The sequence below is a fragment of the Chlorocebus sabaeus genome, chromosome 3 (genome assembly GCF_047675955.1).
Source record: "Chlorocebus sabaeus isolate Y175 chromosome 3, mChlSab1.0.hap1, whole genome shotgun sequence".
NCBI lineage: Eukaryota > Metazoa > Chordata > Mammalia > Primates > Cercopithecidae > Chlorocebus > Chlorocebus sabaeus.
The window spans coordinates 10,206,246-10,231,800 of NC_132906.1; the positions used below are offsets into that span (position 1 = coordinate 10,206,246).

The window sequence follows — 25,555 nt, forward strand, 5'->3', positions numbered from 1 at the left end:
TTACATATTTCATTGAGTTTTAACCAAAGAGCATTTTAGATTATTTTTAGAATCTAGATGGCTACACTATGGAACTATCTGTTGTGTGAATATTTGAGCAAGTGAATAGATGAATGGAGCTGTAGAATAGAACATAAGAACCATCAAATAGAATGGAATAAAATTAAAATCAAATTAGAGTCTCTGAGCTGAGGTGTTAAAGAGAAAGATTCTTGGTGGGGGAGAGCTTCCTTCCCAGCTCTCCCAAGGGACCAACCAATTTAATATATTTATGTTTATATTGTTGCGAACTATTGATTTTTATAGTTACTATATATTATATATTTATGTATTTTTATATATATATATATTATATAGTTAGTACAAGCAACAACCCTACATGGCTTCGCTGACTATCTGGCTGAATGCTACAATTTATGTGGCACCTTCCTCTGCCAGCATTCCTATCTAGTGGCAGGGTGCTGACACAATCACTGTTTTATCCATTTCTTTGTTATAGGCTCAGAACCTGGGGAGGCCTAACGTGTTTCTCTGGGGTGCAGCCTTGCTACTGCCGTTGGCAAGCCCTCTCATGGTCTTTGTGGGCAGGACATACTCGGGTTTCCTTCCTGCTCGCCGTTGTAAAAAGCTGGCTGCCTGCAGGTGCATCTGTAGCAGGCTGGTGAATACTGCCAGCATGGGGTGTTGTAGATGGTCTTTATGCAGACTTCGTGCTAAAGCCCTGTTGCTGAGGAATTGCTGTGGCCGATTTCCTGGAGATAACACCTAATCCTGGCTAGGTGCCTTATGAGGTAGGGTAGGGATTATTGAGTTACTTATTTGCAAACCCTTGTGAACTCTTGGGAGATGGGCAGTTACTGTTGAGTGTCATCTTAAAGGGCCATTCAGAACATTCTTGAAGTAGTGTAGTAGTGAGCTAGGACTACATAACAAAGTACCACAAAACGTGGCTTAGTACAAGCAAGAGAAATGTATTGTCTTACAGTACTGGAGGTTGGAAGTCTGACATCAAGGTGTGGGCAGAGTTGGTTCCTTTGGAGAGCTGGGAAGGAAGGATCTGTTCCAGGCCTCTCTCTTTGGCTTGTAGATGGCCATTTTCTCTGTGTGTCCCATACCATCTTCCTTCTGTGTGTGTCGTTTATGTGTCCAAATTTCTCCTTTTTCTAAGGAGACTGGTTATATTGGATTAAGGCTCACCCTGATGACCTTGCTTTAACTTGATTACCTCTGTAAAGACCCAATTCTAAATAAAGTCACATTCTGAGGTATTGGGGGTAAGGACTTAAAAAATATGAACTTTGGAGGATATGTTTCAACTCATAACAGGTTGAAAAAGCTACTTGTGAACGTTAGATTTTCAGCTACTAGGAAGGTTAGCGTTCTAGATGTTTTCACACATTTGCAGTCATTCTTTCTGACAGATGCGGGAGCACTTTCTCAGTTTGATGCCGTAGACTGGGTCCGGGACAGTCAGCTTATTTGCTTGCTAACTTGTAGGAAGGAAGTTTGGCAAACAGTTTAAAAAGGGGGAAAATTTTGTCTCTAGAATTACATACAAATTTATTTTTTTCCCCTTAAGAGTTTATTGCCTGAAGGTTTGCCTTGTAGCTATTTTTCACTTGTTTTCAAGTTTGTTTTAATAATTGTGTAAAAAGAAATACCTGAAAACTAAATTTTTTTTGTTCTAGACTTAAAAGAAATTGTGTTCGTCATCCAGAGTCAAAGTAATTCTTTTCATGCAAAGAGAGCAGAACAGTTAAAAAAAAGCATCTTCAAGCAGGCTGCCGATCTTACACAGGTATGTAGCAATGGCTGGGGGGTCTGCCAGTTACATATTTCTTGATTACTTTGATGTTTTCCAAAACACTGGATCTGTGGAGAATCGGTTTTTATTTAGACGAGAATAACTCCTCTGGCTCATTTTGCTTACTTAATATTGAGTATTTGTTGTTGAAAATATTTTGGTCAGCTGGGCGTGGTGGCTCACGCCTGTAATCCCAGCACTGTGGGAGGCCAAGGTGGGTGGATCCCTTGACATCAGGCGTTCGAGACCAGCCTGGCCAACATGGCGAAACCCCGTCTCTACTAAAAATACGAAAATTAGCAAGGCACGGTGACGCATGCCTGTAATCCCAGCTACTCGGGAGGCTGAGGCAGAAGAATCGCTTGAACCCAGGAGGCAGAGGTTGCAGTGAGCCAAGATACAACACTGCACTCCAGCCTGGGTGACAGAGTGGCACTCTGTCTCAGAAAAAAGAAAGAAAATGTTTTGGTTAATTCCTAATGCACAAATTATCATATTCTGAATTATTTGTGTGTGTGTGTGTGTGTGTGTGTATATATAAATATATATATATAAATTTAAGAGAACTATATAATTGTGTGGGGCAACTGTGGATTTGTCACGAAGTATGATAAAAGCAAGTAGAAGAAATAACTTTTTAAAGGCAAGGCTTAAAATAGAGATAATTAACGTTCGAAATTTTGGTAACAAGTTCTAAGGCAATTTTCATGTTGGAATAACATTTTCATTAATCTTAGTGCAGTGCTTCCTCTATGAGTCTCTTAATCTGCTTTTTTAATTGGATGTCATTAATTTAACTTTTGATTTGATTTATAATGTAATATTCCAGAAGGATTATGGAGAGAAAAATCTACCCATGTAGGTACATTTTAATAACATTTAAAATAGGCATGAACAGAATATAAAGCTGCTCTGAATAATGCTGGAGGTTTGGAGTGAGGGAGGATCTACCTTATGCTGCCCTATAGGTGCTTTCCTTCTTTATATGTATATATTATATATACATGTATGTGTGTAAGTCCATCAAGACCTCTGCACCATGTTGTGATGGCCTTCAAGACCGAAGTACTTGCCTGTAGATAAATGCTATCCCTCTGTTCTCCCAGGAAAGAACTCTTTGACAGGAGACATATGTGGCTGACAGATTGCTTTCTTTCTCTTCATGGGTACTGGAAAATAAAGGGTCAGAAATGTCAGTGGAAACATAAACAGCCTTAACAGTATTCAAGGCAAGAAACTGCTGGGAATAGGGTTTATTATGCTTAATCTCTAAATGCTTTATATATAAATGAATCGAACTGTCCTGTGTCCCTGCAAGGCCGGGTTCTCTGGGCTGCTGTGCTTGAAACATCATGCTTTCTCAAGGGAGAGGAAAGTAATACATGCTATAGATAGATTGTTTTTCAGTAGTCAGAGATAGGAGCAGCTTGATAAGCTAAAAATTTTTCTTTTTTGGCTGGGCATGGTGGCTCATGCCTATAATCCCAGCACTTTGGGAGGCCGAGGTGGGTGGATCATGAGGTCAAGAGATCGAGACCGTCCTGGCCAACATGGTGAAACCCTGTCTCTACTAGAAATATAAAAATTAACTGGGTGTGGTGGTGTGCGCCTGTAGTCCCAGCTGCTCAGGAGACTGAGGCAGGAGAATCACTTGAACCCAGGAAACAGAGGTTGCAGTGAACTGAGGTAGCACCACTGCACCTCCAGCCTGGTGACAGAGCAAGATTCTGTCTCAAAAAAAAAAAAAAAATTTTTTTTTTTCTTTTTTTTTGGAAACCTGACTTTTGGAGATTTTCTCCTACTAAACCTTCATGGATTGTATTAGAGAGGCAGACATGCAGCAACCTTGACTCACTGGCCTCTTCCGTCTGCTCTGCTGGAGGCACTAGTGCCGTAGCCAAGTGCAGGCGCTGCAGGGAGGAGGAGGAGCCGGAAGCCCAGCTAATCCATCCCTCAGGTGGGTCCAGGGAAGCTCTAACTGGATTTTGCTCAGTCAGACCTTGGCAGTTACCCCAAACTGTGTGATCAGTGATGACATCAGAACCACAGTTAGGCATCCCTTGTTCATATGAATTAAGAGCACACTTTTCCCTACATCACCTGCATGTGCTGCTGCTCCCAGCAATACCTTTCGTTTTGCAGATACAGATTTGTGTTTTTTAGATTATGTATCTTCCCCAGTAGTCCTTGACATTGATATGGATAGCGATGCCCCTTGCCATCCAAGCCTAGTTGATTGCATATGCCCCTATACTTCCTCTACTGTTCATCTACTCTTATTTTTGGCCAATTTTATTTCTGTGCAAATGGATATTCATTGCTGGCTCTCTACCTGTCTTTCTGCTTCTGTTCTTCTGGGAAGAGTAGTTTTCAGAGCATCTTCGAGCAGGGCAGTGTTCCTGGGACTTGGTTTACAGCGGGGATAAGGCATGTGGGTATGTTTTGGTGGGAAGCAATAGAAATTATAAAGTATTCCTTCTTCTCCTCTTCCCCTTAGGAAAAATGAGAGTTGGCAGGGTGCTGCTGGGGGCTGGGTATGCCTGCTTCTTTGAGAGGCTCTGGGGCTCTGCAAAGGATAGGGCCCAGGTACAAGAGCACCGAATGCTTAAAACTGACTCTAGGCTCTGGGGAGGATGGTTAGAGGTTCCTGTGTAAACTGAACTTGGCAGTTGTATATAGGAATGGAGAATGTGTGTTATAGTTCTCTTTGATGTCTGTCAAGGTTGAGGCAAGACGGTAGGCAGCTGAGCAGGTGTGGATCCAGCAGAGCAGAAGGAACCTCCATTGCTTGTTACCTTGTGCCAAGATAGTTGCACCAGAGCTTATTAACTGAAGTTCCTGTCTCTGGATCTCAGCTTCATCTTCTACCACTCACCCCCTGGCGCTTTATTTGCCGGTAACTTCAAACTTTATGTGGTTCTAGGATCACTTGCCATATTAGTGCATCCTTGCATTGCTATAAAGAAATACTTGAGACTGGGCCATTTATAAAGAAAAGAGGTTTAATTGGCTCATGGGTCCATAGGCTGTACAGGAAACATGACAGCTTCTGGGGAGGCCTCAGGAAACTTTCAATCATGGCACAAGGTGAAGGGGAAGCAGGCACATCTTATGTGGCTGGAGCAGGAGGGAGAGAGAGGGGAGGTGCTACACACTTATAAGCAACCACGTCTCTCAATAACTCACTCTCCTCATGGCAACACCAAGGGGGATGATGTTAAACCATGAGAAACTGCCCCCATGATCCAGTCACCTCCCTCCAGGCCCTGCTTCCAATTCTGGGGATTACAATTCCACATGAGATTTGGGTGGGGACACAGATTCAGACCGTATCACCTGCTATGCCCCTGTGGCTTTGTATATTGTAGATCCTGTCTTCTTGTCAAGCCTATGTATCCCCATAAAGGTATTCTGCGCACCGTCTTGACCCACCGTGCTAAGCTACTTCCTTTTTGGTTCCACTTTTGTATCTTGGACAAAATTCTATTGTATACTTTTCATTGTGTATTATTTGTTACCTGTCTCTTTTACAAATTTTGAGAGCAGAGAATAGACTATGTCTTCTGAGTTGATTCTTCAGAACCAAGCATTGAATCCTTGAAATTCATGATCTTGTCTTTCCCAGAGTTACTTTCTTCTCTACTGTAATAGAAGTTTCCTTGTGTTTCTCCTCCATACAGTATGGACCTTCACCCGTACGTACACAAGCATGCACGCACATGCTGTATTAAATCATAAGTTCCTTGAAGGCAAACACTTCTTTGGATCCTTCCATAACACCTTGAACATAGTAGGTATTCAGCATATGGCAACTGAATTGACTCTAAGAAATTTATCAAATGAAAATGAAAATTTAAGTAACTTACGTATTTTATTCCTATTAACTCTTAAATGGATAATGGCCAACCTCCCTCTTATTAAATATAGTAGCTATTTACTTCTCTCAGTGAAACCACAGAGTTTAGGAATAAGAGTAGAAAAAAAATTAGGTATGAGCTGGTGCTAGAAAAATATGATCTTATGAATAATTAAATCTTTTGGAGATAATATGAAAAAGAACCAGAAGATACACTTGACTACTTTAACACAGACAACATAACAGTGACTTAAAGAAGATGGAAATCCTTCAGTATTGAAACAAAATTGAAAAAAAAAAGAAGATGGAAGATGTACTTCTCCCCACCCAACAGTCCAGTCGGTGGGGGCCTGGGGAGGCAGCTCTGCTCTGGGTTCCTCTGTCCTGTTACTTGGATGAAGTGTCTTGTCCTGCTTGGTTGAAGCTGACCTACATTCTCCATTCCAGTGTGTGGAGGCCAAGCTGCTTCCTTTTAAGGATTTTGTACCTTGCAATTGTATATGTTGTGTCCCTTTATGTACCTATGTCCAGGGTATATCACGTGGGTTACACCTGGGCTGGGAAGTGTAATGTCTGGTTGGGTGGTCCTGGATTCAGCTAGAACTCAAGGAGTTCTAATCTTTAGAAGGGAAAGGGAGCATGGATACAGAGGGACAAATCAATGTCTCTGCCAAAGTCAGGATTTTGTTTCCATATCAAGGACTCACTTAGTCTGCGGAATTTATTTATGAACCTCTCATTCATTCTTTTCCTATTTGAAGACATACTATGGGCAAAGTACTGGGGATACAAAGATCAACAAGACATAATCTTGGTACTTGAAGAATGCACAGTCCCAGAGAGGAGAAGGGCCATCAGCAGGCAGTTTTTCTTTTTTTTCTTTTTCTTTTTTTTGCTCTGTCACCCAGGCTGGAGTGCAGTGGTGTGATCTCGGCTCACTGCAAGTGGTGTGATCTCGGTTCACTGCAAGCTCTTCCTCCCGGGTTCACACCATTCTCCTGCCTCAGCCTCCCGAGTAACTGGGACTACAGGCACCTGCTACCATGCCCGGCTAATTTTTTTTTTTTTTTTGTATTTTTAGTAGAGATGGGGTTTCACTGTGTTAGCCAGGACGGTCTTGATCTCCTGACCTCGTGATCCACCCACCTCGGCCTCCCAAAGTGCTGGGATTACAGGCATGAGCCACTGTGCCCGGCCAACCAGGCAGTTTTCAAGCAAGGTGGAAGGGCAGTGATAGAAGGGTATACGTGGAACACAAAGGAGGGCCCCTACCATGGTGAGGTGGGGCAGGGGAGCTGAGGGGGGAATGTGATGCTCAAGGAGGGATTTCTGAAAGTGCTGATCCTGGAACTGAGCCTACCTATTAGGCACTAGCTAGGTTGAGGCTGAGGTGGGAGGGGAGGGCTCTCTGGGTAAGGAGGACAGCAGGTAAGGTGGCCAGGTGAGAGGCGGGAGCACAGGTGTGTGCGCCCTGATGCTGTCCTGGGGCCAGCGGATGGGGGGTGGAAGTGTGGGCCACAGGCCTGGAAAGTCAGGAGGGAACATGGTCACATAGAATTGTATATCCTCTGGGGAGCCAGACTTTTCTGGGGGCTTCTCTGAGGGCTCTCCTGGTATTCTGAGGTGTATCTCTTTGGTATACAAGGTGATTAGCGTCTCTCGTCTCTGGCAATACATGTAGCAGTGACCCTGGTCGCTATTACAATTAAAAGTGCCCCTTGGTTGAGGATTACTACCAGGGAGTGCCGTTTGGGAGTAGACCTGGTAGAGTTTGTGTTTTAAAACCATCCTCTGGTGGCCTTGGGAGAATGGTATTAAGAGAGCCAGGACTGGGCGAGGAACCTCATTCTAAGGCTGTGGGACTAGTCTTGGACCATACTGCTCAGGGCGGGTTGCAGACTGCTGTGTGCCTTCCACCACAGCAGTTTGAGAAGTCCTGGGCTGGGGACAGGGCCCTGGATCTGGCCAGGGGGGGCGTAGGGGTGCTGCAGGGCCAGGTTGGTGGGAGATGGACCCAGGCTGGAGAGAATGTCAGGGACGCTCCCAGCTGGGACTCAGATGAGGTGGGCTGCTGAGTGAGACTGAGGAAAGGTTCTTCGGTTTAGAGGTAATGATGACTTCAGGTGTCGTATCTGAAGTGAGGGTGTGAGCAGCTGGAGGCTAGATATTTGTTTTATGCTCAGGAGAAAGATTTGGCCAGAAGATGGTAGATTTGAGAGTCAGCAACATACATAGGTAGTGGCTGGAAGCTTGAAGGTGCTGCTTCCAGGGGAAGCCATGGGCCCTGGGGGAAGACCAGTGTCTAGGGGCTGGGCAGAGTCAGAGCAGACGGAAGGGCCATACAAAGGGATACAGAGAGGAGGGGCGGTTTAGGATGCTGGGGACCTGAGGACCGGCCCGTCAAATCACCATCAGTAATGCGACATTCTCCAGAGAGGCCTCAGAGAGACCAGTCTCAGACTGCCTGACTAATCGGGATGGCGGCCTGTGCACTGACCTCAGGATGCATCCCACTCAGTGTGCTTTGTTGTTGCTGGCACTGCCGCTGTTGTTATTTGTTTTTAATTGTGACAAAAAACATATAAAATTTACATCTTAAGTGTACAACTCAGCAGTGTTAAGTGGAATCATGTTGTGCAACAGATCTCCAGAACTTTTTTATCTTGTGAAACTAAAATCTGTACCCATTGAACAACATTCACTGCTCCCCATTCCTCCCTCCCCCAGCCCGTGGTTACCACCATTCTACTTGCTGTTTCTGTGAATTTGATTTTTCCAGATCTCTCAAAGAGTGGAGTCATAGGGTGTTTGTCCTTTTGTGACTGGCTTCTGTCACTTACTAATGCCTTCAGGGTTTATGACAGACTCTGTGTTGTTGTAGGTAACCTCAGTCCACTGTGATGGACATTTTCTTTTTTTTTTTTTTTTTTTTTGAGACGGAGTCTTGCTCTGTCGCCCAGGCTGGAGTGCAGTGGCCGGATCTCAGCTCACCGCAAGCTCCGCCTCCCGGGTTCACGCCATTCTCCTGCCTCAGCCTCCCGAGTAGCTGGGACTACAGGCGCCCGCCACCACGCCCGGCTAGTTTTTTGTATTTTTTAGTAGAGACGAGGTTTCACCGTGTTAGCCAGGATGGTCTCGATCTTCTGACCTCGTGATCCACCTGTCTTGGCCTCCCAAAGTGCTGGGATTACAGGCTTGAGCCACCGCGCCCGGCCGTGATGGGCATTTTCATCTGTAGACACCTATTTACCCAGATGCTTATTTGGCGTTTCATGTATGCATCCCCAAGGTGTACTGTGTCCTTCAGTGTATCTGTTCTGCCTTCAGACTCCAGAGGGAGGTGGGACCTGTTCCCTACTCCTCTTTGCATCCCCCATAGCATGTAGTGGATTGCCAGACACACACAGCATTAGAAACTGTATTTCTATTGATTCGTTGTCCTTAGCTTTTGAAGATTAGGAAATAGCTACATTTCTTTAAAGTATTTGACTTTTTAGTGCTTTATTCTCTGCATCTATTTAGCTTTATAACACTTATGCTTAGTTTTTATTGTCCTTTATTTGCGATTTTCTCTTTAGGCAACCTGTTGAGTAGGGGACTTAGATTGCCACTAGGTGGCAACATTGGTTTTACATTTAAAGGCACGTAATTAACCAATATTGTTAAGCAATGCACCCCCCTCACCCCCAGCATTTAATTTCTGTGATAGTAAGTAGAACCTAGACTAAAGCAATAAGGAAGCTTCCCTTTAATTATAAGTTAGTCTGTTATTGTTGTGAAATTTTTTGCTTGGATGAAGACAGCTAAGAGCACCAAAGTAGGTATGACAAAACTTTAATTTGCTCACAAGATCCAGAGTGAGCTTTTAGAGCTTAGGTAATTTCATTTTTGGATTAACAAGTCTTTTGGAAGTTGAACTGTCCAGAAAGATTTTAGGGTTTGCAATTATTCTGGATTCTGGATCATTTTTTCTTTTACAGAGTTTTTTTTTATGGCACATGTGTGATTAAAAGTTGACTTTATTCCATGAATAGCACTCTAGAGATCCATAAATGGGGCCAAGTGCTGTGGTTCACGCTTGTAATCCCAGCACCTTGTGAGGCCAAGGTGGGCGGATCACCTGAGGGCTGGAGTTCAAGACCAGCCTGGCCAACATGGTGAAACTGTCTATACAAAAATTAGCTGATCATGGTGGCAGGCTCCTGTAATCCCAGCTACTCTGGAAGCAGAGGCAGGAGAGTTGCTTGGACCCAGGAGGCAGAGGTTGCAGTGACCCAAGATCGTACCACTGCACTCCAGCCTGGGCAACAGAGTGAGACTCCGTCTCAAAAAAAAAAAAAAAAAAAAAAAAAAAAAAAGATCCAAGAACAAGAATGGCTGACAGCTAACATAGGGTCTGTAGACAATACTTAGGGGGCAATGATGAGATAACTTGACCTGGAACTAAATGAAAATAGAGAAATAAGATCAACTTCTGAGAATTAAATGCTGAAATTCACAAAGCGTAGGGAGGCAAAATCACTTTAAAGAGGCAGGAGGGCTCCTTAGTTAAAACCTAGCTGGAGGCGGTTTTTTTTTTTTTTTTTTTTTTTTTTTTTTTTTTTTTTTTTTTTTTTTTGCTCCTGTTTCCCAGGCTGTAGTGCAGTGGTGCAATCTCAGCTCACTGCAACCTCTGCCTTCTGGGTTCAAGCGATTCTCCTGCCTCAGCCTCCAGAGTAGCTGGAGTTACAGGTGCCTGCTACCACGCCTGGCTGATTTTTTGTATTTTTAGTAGAGATGAGGTTTTACCATGTTGACCAGGCTGCTCTTGAACTCCTGACCTCAGGTGACCCACCCGTCTTGGCCTTCCAAAGTTCTGAGATTACAGGTGTGAGCCACCGTGCCCCGCCTCCTGGAGGCTGTTTTAAGAAATGGACATGCTCAAGAAGGAGCTGGTGACTCTGTCAGCTATGGGAGCTGAGAAAGGGAAAAACTAAGAGGCAGAAGTTGTCGGCGTCCCAGTGCTGTTGTGGGAGCAGGAGCAGGCTGGCTCCTCAAAGGGGTGCCTCAGCAGCTTGGTGTGGCAGGTATGCACTGTGCCTGTAAGGGACAGGATGTCACCTGGGACCTGTATCTGTAAGGGACCCTCATGTCACCTGGGACCCCAACTATGAAGCATGAAGGTTGCAATTTTGGTTTCTTCATCAATTTGCCCACCGTGAACATTCGTAAAAGTTGCTTGGTGAGGCAGAAGTCAGCAGTAAGTTTTACCATTTGAATATTTATCTGATAGCTCAAAATATGTACTCCTCCCACAATACCAGATGTCTAGAACTGCTGTTTAGTCATTACTCTGTCAGGTTGCACTTGACTACAAAGTCTGCCAAAAAATTAAGGTGCAAAAATTTAATGATTTCTGTGATTATGCATCTGTTTCCAGCTATTCTCTTTGCTTAGGCAAGTCATTACCTATGCCTGTTTTGCCTCAAGATGCTAAAATGCAGCCTTATTAAAAACACAAACATTTTTCATCATTACAGCATGAATATAAAAAGAAAGAGCCTAAACTAACTTTTTATCTGACAATTAATACTGTACGTGGAGTTGTTAGTAGAAGAGTTAAACTGTTTCCTTTGTTTTCTACAACAAGGGTCATTGTAAGTAGTCATTTCCAGCTCCAATTTTGAAGCTTATCATGCAGTTATAATGGTGCTGAAGTTGATAATTATATGTTCTTTCCAATCTATAACTCAGCTGACTTTATCAGGTTCTGTTCTATGTGCAGAGTATCATTCTAGGTTGCTCTGGCACAAAGGATTAGAAAGGAATTTAGTAGAACTCGTATTCTCGTTTTTATGAGGTAGATGGTAACTATTTCATAATGTAAATGAGTGTATCATTAAGTAGAAATTCTAAGTACAGAATCAGTGTTTTAAAGGATCTACTCAGTAGGCCAGGTGCACCTGTAGTCCCACCTACTCAGGAGGCTGAGGCAGGAGGATTGCTTGAACCTAAGCGTTTGAGACCACCTAGGGCAACATAGCAAGACCCCATCTCAAAAGAAAAAAAAAATTGGCTCAACAAGTATTAATTGGGCATCGATGGTTATACTAGTCATTTTTGAATACAGAAGGACATCTGTAGAAAACACACGGGGGCCTTGAGAATGACGGTATGTCTTTGAAGCTGTATAGCAATATATAAAAAGTTTTCAGTTGACGCTGTGCTAAATGTGCATGTGAAGCCTGAGAGGAGAATGAGGGAAGACTTTTGTGAAATCACGTAGGAAAGACAGGGTAAATTAGCTGGAGGGCATAGGTTTAGAACATAGTTCTGGAAGATGGAGACATGAATTGCCAGAAGGTCTACTTTTGGAATGCCAAGTAGGAACTGGAATTTGGAAGGGAACAGTTTGTGGGATGAGTAAAGTGTGTATTGGGAGTGGAATGTGATCTTTGTAGATTGCAGCGAATGGAAAGGAGGGTTGGTGAGAGTGGGGATGCAGCTGATGACTATGGCTTCCTAAATGCGGATCTGCACATAGAAGAATGCAGAGTTTGAAGAAGAGCTGTTATTTTCCCTGTTTTTTTCTCCCTGTGGAGGGGTAACATGAAGTGATCAAGATTGACTATTTAAAGAGGCATGTGAACAAAAAGCAAAGTGGAGGTGAGGCAAACAGAAACCCAAAGGGAGAGTTTGTGCAATGATCTAATAAATCACCTGCTTGGATTTATTTGGTTCAGATGCCTATTATGTGCACAGCATCTGTATCAATTATGATTTGACTTCTTTTTTTAACTTAACATTCCTTCTTGAGTGGATATTTGTGTAAAAATTCTTACATTAAATATTTTGTTTGTTACATGAAACAGGAGAGCAAACAGCTCAGGCTCTAGAGATGATGCTGTTAAGTATCTTGAATTTATGTTGTGATGGCAAAGCTGTCACCTGAGTATTTTTTTTTTTTCTTCTGGTTCCTGGGGTCTAGCCACCAAGGGGATCCCATGCGGAGATAATCTTTCCTGTAGTTTCAAAAGCATATTAACACCTGTCTAAAACCATTATTGTTCTCCAAAGGAACTTTATGTAAGATTAAATTGGAAACAATGAAGGAGAGAAGATAAAGCATAATTGCATTGCTTTCAGTAGGTTCTAGTAAAGCAAGGATCCGGGCACCATTTGAAGACACTGAAGTAGGAACTCAGCACAAGGCCAAGGTCACGCTTGCCCAGGGAATCACTTTGGATGGGGAGCACAGAAGTCAGCCACTGTAGAAGGAATATTTGGGGAGAGGGGTAGGACAGTGTTTAGAATTAAGGCAGGAGCTGAGAAATAGGCAGAACCAGAGATAAATTATGGTTCCAGGCAAGGCAACCTGCAAATACCACCCCGCTCCCCCGACCAAAAAAAAAAAAAAAAAATCAGAAGTCAGGATGCTTAAAAGGGTTTCATTATTGGGGGCAGAGGTCGGAGGGGTCAGAGGTTGGATTACATTTTCTGCATTAGACCAAATGGAGCTAACCTAGCTGCTTAGAGACCTCTACACTCTCCACCCCGAACTATATAGCTTTTGAAGAGAACTGACACTTCTAATTTTGTAGCCTTTTGTGGTGAGACTATAAACCCTTTATTTAAAACCTGGCATAATCTCAACCTTACAAATTTTTTTTTTTTCCTGCTGTTCGCAGAAAGTTTTGGAAATCACTATTTTTCTTGAGAAGAGTTAGGCTCTTGCCTCATTAGTTATTTTGTTTTTAACTGCCTGATTTTCATTTGTTAAGCCAGAAGAGCTAGCAAAGCCTTTCGTAGATTAGTGTAAAGAAGCTTGAGAAAGATGGCCTGGCATTTTCTAATTTTAGAATTTTTTTTATTCACAGGGAGACTCTGTGAGTTACTTCATTAAAAGGTTAACTTTGAGAGTCATGGGTCTGATTTATTTTGTCTCAGCTTTTTGATGCTGTGTATCATTAAACTTTTCTTTTGAAGTGAAAGGAGTTGGATGCTTAATAGTTTACTAAAAGTTAGTTTTATTTTTAGAAATTGACAGGCATTAATTGTATTTTTATTTATTAAATTCGATACTTTATTACATTGCTGTTGAATGCAAATTTATTGAGCCATTCATTCAACAAATATTGATTGAATACTTACTTTGGGCAAAGGCCTGGACAGGATACTCCAGGAGAAAATAGAATTTTTTTTTATATACATTCTCTGACCTAAGTAACACTGTCCTTTTTCACATATACAACTAGCATTCTTAGAAACATCTTTCATACATGTGTGTCTTTATATATAACTTCATGCATCACAGGAAATAGAACATTGAGACTCAAGGCCAAGTTGCTCAACAGTAATGAAATCTTCATACTATTTGGAAGGCTGTGTCATGACCATTTGTCTCTCTTTGGCTGCCCAGCATTTGAACCCCTTTGCTTCCTGGAGCGGTCTATACCTTGTGTCTGGAGGGAGCTGGAGCTCGGCCCATTAAGGCAGACAGAGGCCAGGTGCTCGGGCTTCCCAAGCTCAGGGGAGGGTGGGCCTCCCTTCCAGCATGGCATGTTGGATGAGTATGGAGCTGGAGACCCCAAGAAGAAGGTAGCTTTAGACCTCCCTCCTCTGGGTGTCTAGTGTTGACGGTGGAGGCCGATGCAAAGCCAGCACATGAAAGTGTACAGAGGAGGTGGGGGCTCCATGAGCATGATGCCAGTGGTGTGTGATGCCCAGCAGGGACGGCCTCTCCAGGGTGTAGGTCACTGTAGACTGTGCCATCCCCAGTGCCTATTGCTGGAAATGGTACCTGCCCTCCAGGAGGCTCATTCTAGTGAGGGGAGCTGGTCATTCCACTGGTTGAATTGCTGTATGAATCAGTACAAACATGGCCCCCTGAGAACATAGGCAAGGAAAGCTGTGACCCCATCTGGAAATGCCAGTAAAGGTTTTTTTAAGGCATTTGCACTAAGCCTTGAAGAAATGTAGTGTGAGTTTGGTAGACTCCTGTCTTGGGCAGCTTGAGGACTGTCACTGAAGGAGGCAATACATCGTGGGTGTCACTGGATATTAGGGAATGGATGAAGGAAAGAGGATGAGCTACCCTCAGCTAAGATGATGAGTTCATTTTTGGAAAGGTGGAGTTTGAGGGATTAGTGAGACATCTAGTTTATGGGCCCAGGGTTTGGAGTAGAGAGAGTTGGAAACTACAGTAGTTATTGTAGCTTTTATTGAGTGCTCATCATCATTTTACTTAGTGCTCATATTGGTACAGTATGCTATGCTGTTTTCAAGCATCAGCTCATTGAACTCTATGAATTAGTTGCTGTTATTCTTGCCATTTTGCAGAGGGGAAACTGAGGCTTAGAGAGATTAATAAAATAGTGGAGTAAGTCCTATACCTCAGTTCTGAGGGGATCCAAAGCTTATTCTCTCTGCCTTCCTCCTGACACGCAGGTGGGGCCATGATCCCTTGTGCGGCAGACCAGTGTCGATTGGTAAACAGTGTCCTGTTCAGTCTGTGCCTTCATATGGCTCTGTCGTTATGGCTTCTATCCCTGACATTATATTGTAGATTTGTTTGCTTGTTGCCTGTCTCCCTCACGAGAACATGAGATCCAAGAGGGCAGGGACTCTGCGTGTCTTATCACAACTGTTTACTGTATTCCTAGAACAGTACCTGGTACATAGTAGTTGCTCAAAAAATATTGCAAAATTGATGATATTGTTAATAGTCATCACATGCTTAGTGCCTGCCATGTATTAACTCACTTGCTCCCCTTTGCTGTTGTCATCTCAATACATGACAGAACGAGGTGGCAGAGCCACAACTAGGATAAGAAACTCACTCAAGTTGCTTGGCTCAGAATAGAGCCAGGATTCAGAGGAAGGAATTTGGCTCCAAAAATCAGATCCTTAAATACTGAGCTTTACAGCCTTTTGTGAGCGAATGAATTGTTAGTTAAAATAGATTTGTATGAGCTATAAAATAAACTTAGTAATGCATTTCAAAGTAAATTGTTCATAAAAATAAAAATTTCTAAATAATGAGGTAATATTTTTTCTTGTTAGGAAAGGACATTTAATGATTCAGACAGGTATCCAGAGAAATCTTTTGTTTTTTTGGTAATACAGTCTCAGATTCCTAGAAGGTATGTTGTTATAACATCACATATAATCTGCTGGGGGCCATAAATGAATACTGGATTTCTAAAGGCTAGTAAATCTGTCTGATACATGTTGCAAATAGCATGTTACAGATCTCTATTATCCTCATAAGACATACCTACCTCTTACAGAAGAAACTGTAACAATAAACAGATGTTAATTTTTTACCATGATTTATTTGTTATTCTAAAAGCTCAGTTCAGTGCCTTAGAATGATGTAATAGTTGGAATTTAGACATGCAGTTGAAATGGAATCAGTCTTAAAAGTTCAGTTTTTTAGAAGCTTTGCCTAATACTGAACCAATGTGCTGATGTTACTTTCTAATTTAGCGTGTAGTCTGAATAATAAAACTGAATGAGACCATAAACCCATGTACTTCTAGGTTTAGAGGAGAAGTTAAGGACAAACGACAAATACTGCCAGATAGTCTGTTGACAAGGGGAAGACCAGCAGCATGCAGTTTAATTGTTGAATTACTTCCAGACATGCAGAAAAACTAAAATGGTTCAAAACCAAATCTGCTGAATAATTAAGGTTATTTATGCTATTTTATATATTCATCTATTTTAATCCATGTTCAAATGTTAGCTTTTTCATTCATACTATTAACAATTCTAGATATGAATCTTTAATGATTTCCCCTCCATATCAAGAGTAATGGCCCTTCTCCATTCTAAAAAATATCGTGAGAATACTCAGCTGTGATATTGGAATCAAACCCCTTTCCCAAATGAGGATGATGAATATGCATAAGAACCAACTAATGAATTAGAATGTTGGTTTTAAATTTGTTTGCTCTCAATAATTATTAGCTGTTTTAAATATAAATTCATGACTTGATAACAAATATGTTCCAAGGAAGTACTGACTGAAAGTTCACTAGGCTTTCTGTCTTCAAAGTGATTATGATACCAGTGGATGCTGATAAAGGCAGACTTTGATTCAAAGAGATAAATACAGTTGACATTAAAGTTTAAATTATTGCAATCAGCCTTTTCATTTTCCTCCCCTTTTCTGTCATTTTCCATATTTGATCATTTGTATTTTTAGCTCCTTTATGTCTGCCTGTTAGGGCATTATCTCATTATCGAGAGAATTTTGAATTACCTTTTAGGTTTGAAATAGTAGCATGATTAGGCATCATTTAGATTGACGACAGTTGTTGCATGCATGAATGCCTTTACTATGTCTTTATTCCAGACAACTCTTGGTAATGTTGATAGAACGTTTTCTTATTTTCCCCTTGAATTTTAATTTGAAAACTATTTTTTAGTTATTCATCCAGTTACTTATTTAAAAACCTGCTTTGAGCCAGGGCACGATGGCTCATGCCTGTAATCCCAGCACTTTGGGAAGCTGCGGCTGGTGGATCACCTGAAATCAGGAGTTCGAGACCAGCCTGGCCAACATGGTGAAACCCTGTGTCCATTAATAACACAAAAATTAGCCAGGCGTGGTGGTGCACCCCTGCAATCCCAGCTACTCAGAAGGCTGAGGCAGGAGAATCACTTGAACCTGGTAGGCAGAGGTTGCAGTGAGTCGAGATTGCGCCTGGATGACAAGAGCGAAACTCTGTCTCCAAAAGTAAAAATAAAAACTTGCTTTGAATCTAAAAATGGTATCATTTAGTGACACTACCTTTAAGGAGGTCTAAATCTTGTGATGGCGACAGATGGAACATAAAGTATTATAATCCTTAGTGGTAGGAACTGAGATAAGATCATTTGATAGAAAATTTTATTGCACCCTTTTTGATAATTACCTTTAAGGTGCTACTACATCTAAGTGTAATATTATGTCTGCTTGGGTCTCTGTGTGCATTCATTTATACATTTTTATGTATATGTATGTATATGACAAGAATAAAAGCTCTTGGGCATTTTTGGGGATTAGTAGATTAAAATTTATTTATAATTAAGATGACCTTGGCATAATCAAGAGTTAATCAAGAGCAGGTTTCTGAGTGCCAAGGTAGCACCTACTTTGTATTTTTGAGTACTCACCTTTGGAGAGTGTTAGTAACAAGGCATGCTAGCTTTTGAAATATTGTTATATGGAGATACAGAGAGACAGGTAATTTGATCTTGTGTTCACAAACTGAAGCAAATATGAAATCTAGTGTATGATTTAGTAAACAAATATAATGGAGCTATGAGTGACTTTAATCTACTGATAATCCAGAGTTTATTTCAGTCTAGGATGTGATTCCTTGTTTGCTCTACCTAAACCTTTCCCTCCCTCATTTTATGTTGTGGCAGAGTTATTCATAAGCTTGTCTTCTAATCTCTCCCAGGAAAGTGTCCTCGTACCCTTTCTGCTGAGGTTTCTGTCTAGGTATCAAAGGAAGCCTTTTCTCAGTTAATAGCTGTTGATGTTACGTTATATATAGCCTATAACTAGGAAGTGTAATACTTCTTTGGAAGTAAATTTTTGAGGTGCATTCATTTTCCTTCAATTTTTAAAAACCTTAGCTATGTTTTAATTGAAGGATTTTTAAAGCATATATCTCATTATTATATCATCTTGACACAAATATTTTCACTTTCTGGTTCCTCTACTCTCTGTTCATTTAGGATTTTGTTTTATTCTTGGAATCATGTCTGATTTTTTTCTGTTAAACATAAGGACATTTCTATTGCTATAAAGTTTTCAGCATAATTTTAATTGATACATAACTCATTAGATACTTTTATGTAAAACTTTAAAAAGTATTTGCTATATTTTTCTTGTCTAGCTCACATTTGCATTTACCCATAATTCCAAAGTTTTATGCAAATAGTAACATCATTAGTTTCTTTACACATGATTTTCTGCTCTTATGTAATCCTTCATGAATATATATATTTGCTGGAATTTTTAAAATACAATGAAAATTGCTGCATAATTCAGAAGTAACTGTAGGAAGGCCCTGAATTATTTATATTGGGTAACTGCTAATTCAGCCTTAAGGTTTACTCTTTCTAACATACCACATTGTTTGTCTTATTTGACCTGTGATTACTGTTTTTTGCATTTCATATTTGTACATGGAAGTTGAAATGAATATTACATAAAATAAATGAGATTTACTTGAAATTTAATTCCAAAGATTTATGTTAAAGACTATTCTCTTCTTAAATAATACATATCTGAACTTTAAGACTGCTGTGAAATCCACATCAGTGCAGTAATATTTCAGATACTTAGGTACTTCTTGAATTCTTTTGTCTGTAATGATTACTAGGAATATAGTTTTATAGCTAGTATAAAACACAGGATATAATAAAGTTTGTTGGGGGAGGAGGTTTAAGCATATCAGATATGAAATTTTTGACTTTTGGCTTTTGTAACAACTTGAAATATAGCGAATAGTGTTTTACTTCAAAGCTAACACTCGTAGCCTTGAAAATATTAATCTCTATATATGTGTACATAATTTATGTAAGCACAGTTGTGCCTTATTTCTGAATTTTAGTTCCTCCTATGCTTATAAATTTGTCAATTCCATTATTATGCTATTCCTATTATTACCTGAGTAATTAAGGATTATATTTCTAGACCAAAACTTTTTGTTATCAGGGTGTTATAATGTGTTTAGAGAACTTTAAAAAGTAATTTTTGCACATGAGGTAGATCAAATATTGTATCCTCTAGTTTAGCTAAAGGGTTTTCCTTTTCACATGTTCCGTATGTTGTATATAAAATTTAAAAACTGCTTCTGTGACTCTGAGTTATCCCTGACTTTCCCCCAGGCTCTTCCCTTCAAGTCACCTTCACAGACTTCAGGTTGGCTCCAAGTCAGGGAAGACCCTCCTCGTAGGTCTTGAGCCCTATTTGGGTGCGTGGGTGGCGCAGAGTGCAGAGGTTGCATGGATTCAGCCAAAATACTTCATTTCCAGTAGCTCCTGGAGAAAATGAGGAAAAAGAAGTGGTTTGAAGAGTACCATGTCAGGTCTCTAGAAATAGCTGCATTTTAAGCTAAGCCTTTTCTTTTTTCCTTTTTAACTTTTTTTGGAGTGATGAATTCATACTTACCTTCTTTGATCATTGTTTTTTTCAGGAGCTCCCCAGTGTCCTCCTCCTTCATCAGCTGGCTAAACAAGAAGGTGCATGGACCATACTTCCATTGTTACCGCAGTACGTTTGTTTAACTCACCTGTAGATGACTGACATTCCTGCCCGAACACTTTTATGCCCCTAGTCTTTTTGTTAAGAGGATGTGGTTTGCCTCAGTCAGTAAGTGAAATAAATTTGAGTTTCACTTTTTATGATGATTGCCTTAACCAAAAATCTTGATGATTGGTTCTTAATCATGAGTAGCTTTTTTTTTTTTTTTTTAAGACGGAGTCTCGCTTCATCACCAGGGTGGAGTACAGTGGCGTGATCTCGGCTTACTGCAAGCTCCGCCTCGTGGGTTCAAGCGATTCTCCCGAGTAGCTGGGACTACAGGTGCCCGCCACCATGCCCAGTTAATTTTTGTATTTTTAGTAGAGACGAGTTTTACCATGTTGGCCAGGATGCCCTTGATCTCTTGACTTTGTGATCCATCCGCCTTGGCCTCCCAAAGTGCTGGGATTACAGGCATGAGCCACTGCACCCTGCCTTACGTATGCTTTTTCTTAAAAGATAAAATGCTTCAAGTTGATATTTGAAAATTATTTATCCCCTGAACTAGTGTTGTTATGGAGAGAATTAGCTTTAAGAACTCCAGCTGTTGTTTAAACCATTAGCATCTGGCTTTTCTATAAGCTGAAGAAAAATATAGAGAAAAAAACCAGATACGCCATTCTGTGTACCCTTCATTCATTTCCTACTGATCAGTTTTAAACCTTATTATTAACTCATTTTACAGAAGTGATTACTGAAACTTGTTTCTTTTGCTCAGCTTTTCTGTAACATACAGCAGAAATTCGTCTTGGATTTTCTTCTGTGAAGAGGAGACAAGAATACAGATTCCAAAACTCTTGGGAACCCTCAGCAGATATGACCCCTCTAAGGTGAATATAACTTCAATACCAGTTCTTATTTTGGGGGACAGTGTTTCAAAGGAGATTTAATTTTGATTAAGAAGCTTTTGAATCTAATAAAAAACCACTTAGTTTAAAATTAAACAGAACGAAACATTGTTGAATATCTGGAAGATATGTTAAATAATGCTCTTTGAAGTTTGTAGCTTATAGAGGGACAGAGCTTATGATGAGCCATTTTAAATGAAAAAAATCTGTGAATACATGTGTTAGCAATTTCAGAGAGTTGAAAACTATCACTTGAAGTTCAGAAACTGCTTATCTTAGCAATAAACTTAAGTTGGTTATTTTTCCTTATTAGACAGTGACCATATATTATTTTAGATAGAAAATTGTTTTTGAGTGCCAGCTGTATACTGAGCACTGTGGATGGCAGAGGCTAGAACAAAACAGACAGTGATTCTGACCATGTGGGTGGCACAGAATAGCAGGCAGAACAGACCATTAGAGAAGCAGTTATGGTTAGAAGCAAAACATCCCTAATAAGGAAGACTAGGGTGCTGTTAGAAGCATATAATAGGGGCATGGAATCTAACCTGGGAGGGTCAGGACAGGAAGTGACATTTAGTCTGAGTTCTGTAGGATGAGTAGGAGTTAGCAAGAGAAAAAGAGAGTCTACCAGGCAGGCAACACTATTTGAGAAAGAATGGGGGTGGGAAGGGATGTATCTTGAACTAGAGGAACTCAGTGAAGTCCACCACAGTGAAGTCCACAAAACTTTCACGTTTTCAGATCTTATTTTTATTTTGTGCAGATTTGATAGAGCAACTGGATCTTATTTGCCTGGAAATCCCTAGCCCTGAGCAGAGTGTTTAACACTTAGTAGGTGGTCAGTGAATATTTGCGAATGACTTTATAACCCTGTAATAATCAGTTTTGCTGCTGGGCTACATTCTAAGGCTCGTTAGGTTTAGAGAGCTGCCTTGAAAATGTGTCAAGAGTAAATTGAGCTCATTCAGTTCTCCTTCAGAGAAAAGAAGCCCAGGTTACAACCCGATCACTTTTTGGAATTCTTTAAACTTGAGATAAGCAGAGATGGGCCCTTTCTGGTCCCAGTGGAAACCTGTCCCACCCACCTTTGGATGCTCACTCCTGAGATGAATCAGATGTAATGAGCTCATGGGGAATAAAAGGCAAGCTTCTGGGTGCTGCTCGGTTTGTTGATGTAGATGTCAAACACTGGGCAACAGTGATCATTAGATTAATTTCTCCAATGCTGGAAAGTCTTTACTATAATAGAAACCACTGCTTTTGATGATCTTTAAATGCTGGAAAGATCCATGACGATTTTTCTTCATGCTTTTGATTTCTGGGAAGCTTTAGATATAATTGGATGAGAAGGTCATTGGGTTAAAAAAATAATTCCTTCAAAGGGAAGAATTATGAACCTGTCTCATCCAGTCTTTTCAGATGATACTAACCAGCACCTATGTACTTTCTGCCATGTTTTATGTAAACCATTTGTTAGGCTTTTATGTTTCCTTTTGGCTTGGGAAAAACTCCCAAATCTTTTTTAGGATGTAGGAGTTTTCACCTCCTTCTAGTGTTCATTTCACCTGGAGATTATTTTTCCATTATCCATAGCTCTAATTCTGTACAGGAGATGGTGACTCACTTTGCTTTTTAATGAAAATTGGGATGATAAATTTAAAAGTTCAAAGCAAGTTCATGAAAAACAAGTACAGAACAGAAGTAAAAGGAGTTGTTTTCTCCCTCTTTTCAGAACTCTGCCATGTGAAAAAAAAAAAATCCAGAATGCTTTATTTCTTTTGAAACTAGCAGTAAGAAATGATAAAGATTATATAACGTTGACGTTAGCTCAAACTAGTGTGATTCTTTTCCCCCTACCATTTGAAAGGAAAAAAGTATAAAGCAAACCTGGCTTGGATATTTACACAAATAAGCTTTGAGTACATTAAAATAATTATATAATGTGTGAGGGTATAAGGTATTTTGTTTGTTTCTGATTTATTTCCTTCATCTTTCAATCATTATTACTAATGCAAATGTATACTGTCATAAAATATTTTAAATGTAAAACTTTAACTTTTATTAAAGTAATCTTTGTTAAATTGCCTTCCTCGGTGATTTCTCTAAATTTTGTATGTTGTTTGAAGTCTTTCTTTTGTAACCACAGTATGCTGTTAATATATGTGTATTTGATGAGGTGTGTTGACTTTAAATTTATTTTATTTCATTTTATTTTTTGAGACAGAGTCTTGTATTGTCACCCAGGCCAGAGTGCAGTGGTGCAATCTCGGCTCACTGCAACCTCCACCTCCCAGGTTCAATCACTTCTTGTGCCTCAGCCTCCCGAGTAGCTGGGATTACAGTCATGCACCAGCACACATGAGTAATTTTTGTATTTTTTAGTAAAGACAGGGTTTTGCCCTGTTGGCCAGTCTGGTCTTAAACTCCTGGTGTCAAGTGATCTGCCTGCCTCGGCCTCCCAAAGTGCTGGAATTACAGGCATGGAGCCACCACACCTGGCCTAAATTTATTTTTAGTAGAGATAATAGAGATAAATATTTAATAGAGATAATAGAGATAAAACACTTGTAAAAAGTAATTCAGAGGGACATCCACGATTGCTGAGGCTTGAGTAGTCAGGCAGTTTTACCCTCATAGTGTAAACAAAGCCACCAGGAAGTTCAAACTGGGTAGAGCCCACTGCAGCCCAGCATGGCCTCTGCAGCCAGACTGCCTCTCTAGATTCCCTCCTCTCTGGGCAGGGCATCTCTGAAAAAAGGCAGCAGCCCCAGTCAGGGGCTTAGAGATAAAACCTCCACCTCCCTGGGACAGAGAACCTGGGGGAAGGAGCGGTTGTGGGCGCAGCTTCAGCAGACTTAAGTGTCCCTACCTGACAGCTCTGAAGAGAGCAGCGGATCTCCCAGCACAGTGTTTGAGCTCTGATAAGGGACAGCCTCCCTCCTCAAGTGGGTCCCTGACCCCCGTATAGCCTGACTGGGAGACATCTCCCAGTAGGGGCCGACAGACAGCTCATACAGGAGAGCTCTGGCTGGCATCTGGCAGGTGCCCCTCTGGGATGAAGCTTCCACAGGAAGGAACAAGCAGCAATGTTTGTGGTTCTGCAGCCTCCACCGGTGATACCCAGGCAAACAGGATCTGGAGCGGATCTCCAGCAAACTCCAGCAGATCTGCAGCAGGGGGACCAGACTGTTAGAAGGAAAACTAATAAACAGAAAGGAATAGTATCAGTATCAACAAAAAGGACGTCCACTCAGAGACCCCCTCCGAAGGTCAAAGACCAAAGGTAGATAAATCCATGAAGATGGGGAGAAACCAGTGCAAAATGGCTGAAAATCCCAAAAACCAGGAGACCTCTTCTCCTTCAAAGGATCACAACTCCTCAAGGGAACAAAACTGGATGGAGAATGAGTTTGACAGATTGACAGAAGTAGGCTTCCGAAGGTGGGTAATAAACTCCTCCAAGCTAAAGGAGCATGTTCTAACCCAATGCAAGGAAGCTAAGAACCTTGAAAAAAGGTTAGATGAATTGCTAAATAGAATAACCAGTTTAGAGAAGAATATAAATACCTGATGGAGCTGAAATACACAGCACAAGGACTTCGTGAAGCATACACAAGTACCAATAGCCGAATCGATCAAGTGGAAGACAGGATATCAGAGATTGAAGATCAACTCAATGAAATAAAGCAAGAAGACAAGATTAGAGAAAAAAGACTGAAAAGAAATGAACGAAGCCTCCAAGAAATATGAGACTATGTGAAAAGACCAAATCTATGTTTGATTGTTGTACCTGAAAGTGATGGTGAGAATGGAACCAAGTTGGAAAACACTCTTCAGGATATTATCCGGGTCAATTCCCCAATCTAGCAAGGCAGGCCAACATTCAAATTCAGAAATATAGAGAACACCAGAAAGATACTCCTCAAGAAGAACGACCCCAAGACACATAATCATCAGATTCACCAAAGTTAAAATGAAGGAAAAAATGTTAAGGGCAGCCAGAGGGAAAGTCAGATTACCCACAAAGGGAAGCCCATCAGACTAACAGCAGATTTCTCGGCAGAAACCTTACAAGCCAGAAGAGAGTGGGGGCCAATATTCAACATTCTTAAAGAAAAGAATTTTCAACACAGAATTTTCATATCCAGCCAAACTAAGCTTCATAAGCAAAGAAATACAAATCCTTTACTGACAAAAGAAATGCTGAGAGATTTTGTCAGTGCCAGGCCTGCCTTACAAGAGCTCCTAAAGGAAGCAATAAGCATGGAAAGGAACAACCGGTACCAGCCACTGCAAAAACATACCAAATTGTAAAGACCATCGACGCTGTGAAGAAACTGCATCAACTAAGGGGCAAAATAACCGGCTAGCATCAAAATGGCAGGATCAGATTTACAGATAACGATATAAACCTTAAATGTAAATGGGCTAAATGTCCCAATTAAAAGACACAGACTGGCAAATTGGATAAAGAGTCAAGACCCATTGGTGTGCTGTATTTGGGATACCCATCTCATGTGCAAAGACACACATAGGCTCAAAGTAAAGGGATGGAGGAAGATTTACCAAGAAAATGGAAGACCAAAAAACCAGCAGGGGTTGCAATCCTAGTCTCTGATAAAACAGACTTTAAACCAACAAAGATCAAAAGAGACAAGGGCATTACATAATGGTAGAGGGATCAACACAACAAGAAGAGCTAACTGTCCTAAATATATGCACCCAATACAGGAGCCCCCAGATTCATAAAGAAAGTTCCT

General features: G+C 40.9%; 1 protein-coding gene across 3 annotated transcripts in view; it reads left to right on the forward strand.

Moving 5' to 3' along the window:
* The window catches only part of B3GLCT (beta 3-glucosyltransferase), a 121,038-nt gene that overhangs the window by 28,321 nt on the left and 67,162 nt on the right, over positions 1-25,555 (forward strand). For all 3 annotated transcript variants that reach the window (XM_007960068.3, XM_007960067.3, XM_007960070.3), the window contains exons 4-6: positions 1,689-1,798; positions 19,838-19,914; positions 20,663-20,774. In XM_007960068.3, the coding sequence (XP_007958259.1) occupies positions 1,689-1,798; positions 19,838-19,914; positions 20,663-20,774 (299 nt within the window). The remainder of the gene's footprint in view (positions 1-1,688; positions 1,799-19,837; positions 19,915-20,662; positions 20,775-25,555) is intronic.